Source organism: Ambystoma mexicanum, chromosome 9 (assembly GCF_040938575.1).
Source record: "Ambystoma mexicanum isolate Mex_15411 chromosome 9, UKY_AmexF1_1, whole genome shotgun sequence".
Classification (NCBI taxonomy): domain Eukaryota; kingdom Metazoa; phylum Chordata; class Amphibia; order Caudata; family Ambystomatidae; genus Ambystoma; species Ambystoma mexicanum.
Genome location: NC_090931.1, coordinates 1,427,197,435 through 1,427,205,663, shown reverse-complemented (window position 1 = coordinate 1,427,205,663; position 8,229 = coordinate 1,427,197,435). Strand labels below are relative to the sequence as shown.

The window sequence follows — 8,229 nt, the reverse complement described above, 5'->3', positions numbered from 1 at the left end:
AAGCATGATACCCACACGATGGACAAGATGAGAGACCCTCGAGATGGACAAGCATGAGACCCACACGATGGACAAGAATGAGGAGACCTTTGAGATGGACAAGCATGAGACCCACACAATGGACCAGAAGGAGGAGACCCTCGAGATAAACAAGCATGAGACCCACACGATGGACAAGAATGAGGAGACCTTTGAGATGGACAAGCATAAGACCCACACAATGGACCAGAAGGAGGAGACCCTCGAGATAAACAAGCATGGACCCACACGATGGACAAGAATGAGGAGACCCTTGATATGGACAAGCATGAGACCCACACGATGGACAAGAATGAGGAGACCCTCGAAATGGACAAGCATGAGACCCACACGATGGACAAGAATGAGGAGACCCTTGAGATGGACAAGCATGAGACCCACACGATGGACAAGAATGAGGAGACGCTGGAGATGAACAAGCATGAGACCCACATGATGGACAAGAATGAGGATACCCTCGAGATGGACAAGCATGAGACCCACACGATGGACAAGAATGAGGAGACCCTTGAGATGGACAAGAATGAGACCCACACGATGGAAAAGAATGAGGAGACCCTTGAGATGGACAAGCATGAGACCCACACGATGGACAAGAATGAGGAGACCCTCGAGATGGACAAGCATCAGACCCACACGATGGACAAGAATGGGGAGACCCTTGAGATGGACAAGCATGATACCCACACAATGGACAAGATGAGAGACCCTCGAGATGGACAAGCATGAGACCCACGCGATGGACAAGCCTGAGACCACTCTGAAAGCTTTAAAGTCTGTGCTCCTGCGGAAGAACAAAGGGAAGAACAAGGAGAACTACTCAAGCTACATCTACAAGCTTCTCAAGCAGGCGAGCGTTCGGCGGTGCAGTTTGCCTTGGACAGCTGGTCATGTCTCAGCAAGGATTTTAAAAGCCGGAGGCACCCTGGGTGGGTGCAGCAGCCAGTCTGGTTGCTCACAACACTGGCAGCATCTCTCCAAGCCCATGTTCTAAGAAAGCTCATTGCTGCTCACACTGGCCTGTCACCTTCCTCCTCTCATGCCACTGCCCTGTCATATCCACACCTCCTCCTCCGCCACTTACCTGTTCTTCTGCCATGACTCCCAAGCCCAAGGGTTTCCCTGGGAAGAGGGGCTCTGCATGGAGTGCCACCTTCCATTTCCATGGTGGCCATGTTGGGTGAGTATTTGGAAAATAGTCATGCACTTGCTGCGACCAGCCTTTCACCATTGCTGTTGGCACACTACGGTGTGAACCTGGGGTGCTAATCGCAATCGCTTGCCCCATGTGCCTTACTGGCTGCAACAGCACTGGGGCCTCGCATGTAGACTGCTCTTAACCCCGGCTGTGGGCTGTTAAGGGCAGTGAAGCCTCCGGACGGGTGATAATGAATTGCCTTTGTAACGGGTCCAGAGAGTAGTCTTGGTTGTTCATCGGAGCCCAAATGGGTCACATGAGTTTTACCTTGACCCATGAGGGTCCATGCTCATCACTTCTGATTCCCTGTTCCACCAAATATATCCATATTGGCTCACCTGGATGGGGCCTATAAAGTTGTATGGGGAGCCTTATCGGACGTAGGATGCAAGGCAGTCACCCTTAACATGGTGGGTGGGTTGTCATCTAATGCGGCTCTCCTGGCCTCTAACAAGTAGGTCTGTCTAGAATGAATAATTGCGTTGCGGAATAAATCTTCTACCACAATCGTGCTTCACGTGAGGTTTTCCTGATGACCTAGTATCTTCTAGCTTCGGTTTGCAAGCACCAGCTTTATGATAACGGGTGAATGTACCGCAGTTGTGCAGCAGGCGTGCTTGAAGCGGCCACAGAACCTGCTGTGTTATAGGAGAGGGTCAGATTGCTGGCAATGGATTGAGTTTGCAGTCCGGACATGTTGCAAATCCCAGCATGACCCTTATGAAATTTCCCAGTGGGTTAATGGGCTCGTCTATTTGGGTTGAGGGTCTGGCGTCTCCTAAGACTCAAGCCGTGAGTACGTTTTCTATGAGCCATGAAACTACAAAGCCTGTACCAAACTCTAACCCCACTATGCTAAGATTCTGCCAGCCTGTGCCATTGCTGTCCCATGGAGACTGGTGTTGTGCGGTTAACATCCTGGAGCTGGCAATGCCTTTTACATTGCCTTCCCCCATCTTCCTCATGGAGCGCTTGGTCTATGGTTGTTGGCTGGAGTTCTGGGGTTTGGCACAGACACTTCCCTTATATCTAGTGCTGGTGATATAGGGTGGAACTCCATAACCTTCAGGTCACTGGTTGGAGGGCCTGCCTGGCCTTTCCAAGATCACAATGTGTCCCTTCTAATAGAAGGATGACTTGACTACTGAGGATTCCCCTGCCCGTTGTCTCATGGCACCCTAGGCTGCCCTATGATGTACTGGAGACCCTTCCTAATGGTATGGTCCGTTTCATCCTCAGGGGAATGCTTTGTATTTATATTGGGTTATGTTAAACTCGTCCAGCCAGCAATGGCATGGCTCCGAAGTAAATGACAGGTTATAAGGAAAGAATTTGATGTAGGGCAAAACATTTCTCCAATCCTGTGATCTAATCCAATCTGCAAGGGTGTGAACGCTTTGTAAATTGATTCTGTTTCTGGAAGGGGCATCTACTAATCGGACCTCCCTTCATAATGCTACAAGCCAAAATCTTAGTGCATTCATTTGCCTTTGAGACATTCCCCCAGCACAGCCTGTAGTGGGAGGGCAGGTGTAAAGGTCACATGTGCATTGCTGCTGCTGGAACACAAGTTCAACAGGCATAAGTGACTTTATAAACTTCTGCACCTCTGATTATAAACATAGTGGTGTACCTTTAGTAAAGCTGTTCGCACATTAAACTGTATGCAGGCAGTATCTGGTTCTGACATGGTGGCTACTGCGATGACACAATTGTACAGTCGCAGCATTTGGGTATCCTATTGGTGTCTGCTTGGTAAGCAGTGCTTCAGATGTGGAGAGACCCATGCCAGAATTGGGCCGACCAACCAGCCAAAGGCAGCTTTGAACCCATGTCCTCATCGTTGAGCCGGTTTACTCACATGGAGCCCCTGCAGGAGTCAGTGCTGTTTTTGGTATTCCAAGGATTTCACGCTATAATGACACAAATTTTACTTGGTGAGGTGCATTGACACCACAACTTGGATGCTGTGTAACACCCGGCTCAACCCAACGCAAACGTTGTCTTGACCTAATTTTCAAGACTCTACCTGGTGGAAGCCATCTGGTTGCCTGTCTGTCTATCCATTGACCTGACTCGCTGCTGACTCTATCCAGTCCCCCCCTCAAAGCTTTGATCAATGCGACTCCACACTAGCAGAAAAGCACCCAGAAACCCACCTCTCCCTGAGCAGCAAAGACAAACCAATTAGTAAGCAGCCCTGTCCCTCCGACACCCCTTTATGCCTTTAAAGACCATCTTTGAACATTGACTTCCCTGCTGAGTTCATTTGCCAGAGCACGCCTGCCGCTCGCCCCAGAGTACCCTTTATCTCAGTCTCGGCTTGGTTTCCTTTACAGGAGTTGGTCTTTGGGATTTTTAGTTTTTCTAGCACCTTCGTTGTGCTTACTAATGTTGTAAATGCATCCACCCCGCATGAGGACATTGCCTATCCTCGGCCTGCGCTACCAAGTGGCAAAGGAGGCGTACCTGTCTGGCTGTGCCTGTGTCAGATTTCATGATTTGGATCAATACTGGCTTAGTAGTAGTGGGCTGTGGGACTGCTTGGTCACACATAACTGTACACCTGCAGATTAGTAGGGGTTTCTTCATAACTCATTCTTGCCCCCTGTGTAAGTAAAGCACTTTGGAAGTCCCACTAGTTGAGTGGCAGTTTAGTGATCCACACACTCATTTGCTTCAAACCACCCTCTACATGGGCAATGGACCCCTGTGTAGTAAACCTTGTTCTAGACCAGGGATCTTCGACCTTGGCTCTCCAGGTGTTTTGGACTACAACTTCCATCAGTCCCAGCCAGCATAGTTAATGGTGCTGGATTGTGGGAGTCGGAGTTAAAAACACCAGGAGAGTCACAGGTTGCACTCCCCTGTATCTAGACTGTAAACCTCAATAATGGGGTGCATCTTTTGATGGGTACATTGCCTAATGGCATAGGTGCTTTAACAATGCCGTCTAGTATCACTGTGAAGTATTATACTCAGCAGGCAGGCTTAGGAATTAGTCATTCAGATGCCTGTTAAGATCATTTTGTTTGCTGCCCTAACTCCAGTTCTCACCATACAGGTCCATCCTGATCTCTGCCTGTCTCTGTGCCTAACCCTAGATTCTCTCACCATACAGGTCCATCCTGATCTCTGCCGGTCTCTGTGCCTAACCCTAGATTCTCTCACCATACAGGTCCATCCTGATCTCTGCCTGTCTCTGTGCCTAACTCTAGATTCTCTCACCATACAGGTCCATCCTGATCTCTGCCTGTCTCTGTGCCTAACCCTAGATTCTCTCACCATACAGGTCCATCCTGATCTCTGCCTGTCTCTGTGCCGAACCCTAGATTCTCTCACCGTACTGGTCCATCTTGATCTCTGCCTGTCTCTGTGCCTAACCCTAGATCCTCTCTCCATACAGGTCCATCCTGATCTCTGCCTGTCTCTGTGCCTAACCCTAGATTCTCTCACCGTACTGGTCCATCTTGATCTCTGCCTGTCTCTGTGCCTAACCCTAGATCCTCTCTCCATACAGGTCCATCCTGATCTCTGCCTGTCTCTGTGGCTAACCCTAGATCCTCTCCCCATACAGGTGATCTCTGCCTGTCTCTCGGCGCTATGAGAACCGTGAACTCCATCAATGGGGACCTCTTTGAGCGGATAGCCTCAGAGGCGGCCAGACTGGCCCTGTCCAACAAGAGGAGCACCATCACCAGCCGGGAGGTCCAGACCGCGGTGAAGCTGGTGCTACCAGGGGAACTCTCAAAGCACGCCTTATCAGAGGGCACCAAAGCAGTGGCCAAGGACACATCTTCCCAATGACTTGTTCACAGAACGTTACAATGCACTATGTTTTTATGTTTTGTAAATTGAAGATTTTAACACTTGAGTGCATGGCTATTACAGGTCTCTTATGCATGGGTAAGATATTGTATGTGGCACGTCAAACCACTGCTTGATACTCCTCAGTAGTCCTATTAGAATTTTAGGGTTAAATATACTTCCTGGTGTACATGTTTAACATATTGCAGTCCGTAGACACATTGATGTGGTGCACACAGCTTTGTCTAGCGTACTTTCCAATCTGAGGAAGCTGACACAGTATCGCTTTGTGTTGCCAATGCATTTGGGACTACTGTCCGCTATGGGGCAATTTAGTACTGGCGTCAATAGTCAAACCTGTGTTGGGGATCACTGCGGGTGCGCTCTCATGTCTTCATGGAATTGGATCTCACTCCCAACAAGTGATGCCTCTCCCCCCAAATCGACTAGAAGCCGTTTTTTATTGTCGTAACGTTTTTGTAGTTGTGTGTGATGGGAGGGCACCAAGAGTGGCGACATGACTAAATGTCTGACCCCTTTTCCCAGCTTTTTTGTATTCCTGGAAATATAACAATATGAGTTCTGACCCATTGTTGCTGCTTTACACAATGTATAGTATCCATGGAAACGCTCTAGTTTCCAGTAAGGGCCTCTGATACTCAAGGCCTTGCTTTCGGCACACTGCGGCCAGTATTTTTGTATTGAAACGATGGTCTTGTTTCCGACTATAAAGACTGGTTTAGAAGTACCAGGATGCTATGCGGTAACTGGTTTACCATCTCACCTGACATGCTCTAACTTGAGATGCCTTTAATCTCCCCCGCTGTGTTTATACATGTGATAGTCACCTGTACTTAGTTGTTTGATGAAGGCATGCAGCTTGTCGTTATTTGTTGCTTGATGAAGGCATGCAGCTTGTCGTTATTTGTTGCTTGATGAAGGCATCCAGCTTGTCGTTATTTGTTGCTTGATGTAGGCATGCAGCTTGTCGTTATTTGTTGCTTGATGCAGGCATGCAGCTTGTTGTTACTAGTTGTTTGATGAAGGCATGCAGCTTGTCGTTATTTGTTGCTTGATGAAGGCATGCAGCTTGTCGTTATTTATTTTGTGCATAGAAGGAAAACAGGACACCTTTAAAGGGAAAACACTCCTAGTTCACCAAACACACTCGGCAAGAGACTGCGTGCCTTTAACTAAAAAAAGACCACTACGGGTTCAGCTTCAAATAATATGTAGTTAGAAATGGTGTTTAGCAGTAGAAACATCACTCCCAGCTCAAAATCAAATAATATGTAGTCACAAACAGTTTAATAGAGTTGATCACTTCTTGCTCAGGTCCAAATGATAGCTAGTCCAAGGCGATGAGGGCGCCCAAAGGTGCTGAGGTACCAAAGGGGCAGCTGGTTCTTTAGCCACGGGGACATGGAGTTCACTTTCCCCTGTAGAGCTGTTTAGTTTTCGTTTTATGGCTGTACATTCTAAATAAATAAATAAACTGCGGTGTCACTGGCTGGAGAGGAAACTGGCGGCTTTCATTCCATGTGCATCAGCTGCACGGCTGGTCATGGAGTGATTAACACAATCGGGCATACGGGTCCGATGAATTCTTTGACGGTAGAGTGGCTGTAAATCGTATGGCTTTTTACAGTTCCTCATAGTTGGTGTAAAATGCCTCTTACTCATTCATACTATGGGAGAGGGTGCGGGGACACTTCTGCGCTCTTAGTCTCTTCCATGAACCCACAGCTTTTTCCTAAAACTGCTGTTAGCGTAATAGAAGCGGGTTCTTTTTAGTAGTTTCACAAGCAAACCACACTATACCCTGCAGTAAATCTCAAAGGAGGGGGCACACAAATTGAGATATTTGTGCTGACAGTCCAACAAAAAACTATTTTTTTTCTTAAACTGGGAAATGTAAGCTTAAACGTCCGCCACTGAAATGTCTTTCTGTTGCTTGTGAGTTTGTAAGCAGAGCGTTTAGCAAACCTGGCTCAATGGCCTTAAGTGCACCGGGCCAGCCAGTGCCCCGGCAGGCTCCGAAATCTCGTGTTGTGGCGGGGCCCTGGCGAGGCTCACTATTCTCACCTGGCAGCCCCTGCCACTACATGGCCAGGATTTGTTATTAAAGTCTGAAGCTCTCGCTCGTGTGCGAGAGCTTCAGGCTTCAGAAAAAAATGCCTTTCTTCCATAATAGTGGCACCACACCAGCGAGGCATCCCTTCAAACAAGAGATGCCCGTGAGCCGACACTGCCATTATGGAGAGAAATGTGAGGCGGCTGGAAGCAGAGGCCTTGTTTTCTAAATCTTGAAGCTCCCGCACATTCGCGGGAGTTTCAGTCTTTAGAAAAAGGGCCTCAGCTTCCAACTGCCTCACCCTTTCAGCCTTAATGGTGATGCTGTCTCTCCCCAGCTGGCGAGGGGCAGCGCCACCATTAAGACTGAATAGGCAAGGCGCTGTCCCCTGCCAGGCAAGCCAATCGAAAATAAATGCAGAGATCAGCACCATCTCCCGGTCTGGGGAGCGGGTGCTGATCTCTACAAAAGGTTGCCTGGCAGGGGTGCCAGTAGCCCCTAGAACTGGGGCTCGTCAAGGGGGGGGTGTCCTAACGGGCCAGCAGGCGACCCCCGCCGTTAGGCCACGCCCCCTTGATGAGCCCCGGCTCATTTCGCCATGCCACTTAAGGCAGGGGCCCAGGATGTGGGAAGCCTGCTTTTAACATTGAGGACCCCCCCACCCCACCCCAATGGTATTCATGACGTATCTATTCCCACCTTGTCTGGTTCAGGACCGGCTAGGAAAACAAAGGGACCCGCAAACTTGCACGATTGACTGTGGTCCACAGAGCACCTTTAAGTCTTTGGGTGAGCAGCCATTGTGGGGAGCAACGGCCCACTTCGCTCTTCCCTGGGGACGCCTATGTTCGTCCTGCTGCGTCAGCCTTTACTTGCATGTCAGCAGACTGCTTTTAAAGTGTGCCTTAGAGAGAATGTAAACTCTACAATCCAAATTCAAGTCTTTTCCGACCACTACCTAAATAACTCTCCAGTTAGGCAATGTTTAAAAGCATAAACGCGCAGCTCACTGCAAGGGAACAGTTTAAGCCTCCCTCCACCCTGTATATATGTATATATATATATATATATATATGACGGCATTTAATACCCAGAGGTTTCTAAGCGCGGA

At 48.7% G+C, this 8,229-nt stretch overlaps 1 protein-coding gene across 1 annotated transcript; it reads left to right on the top strand.

The window, feature by feature from the left end:
* Window positions 1–778: 778 nt before the first annotated feature.
* Window positions 779–5,044, top strand: LOC138487489 (histone H2B-like). Its single transcript, XM_069614000.1, has 2 exons — window positions 779–968; window positions 4,815–5,044. Exons 1-2 carry the CDS (start codon window positions 779–781, stop codon window positions 5,042–5,044), a joined length of 420 nt encoding a protein of 139 aa, XP_069470101.1.
* The last annotated feature ends 3,185 nt before the right edge of the window (window positions 5,045–8,229 follow it).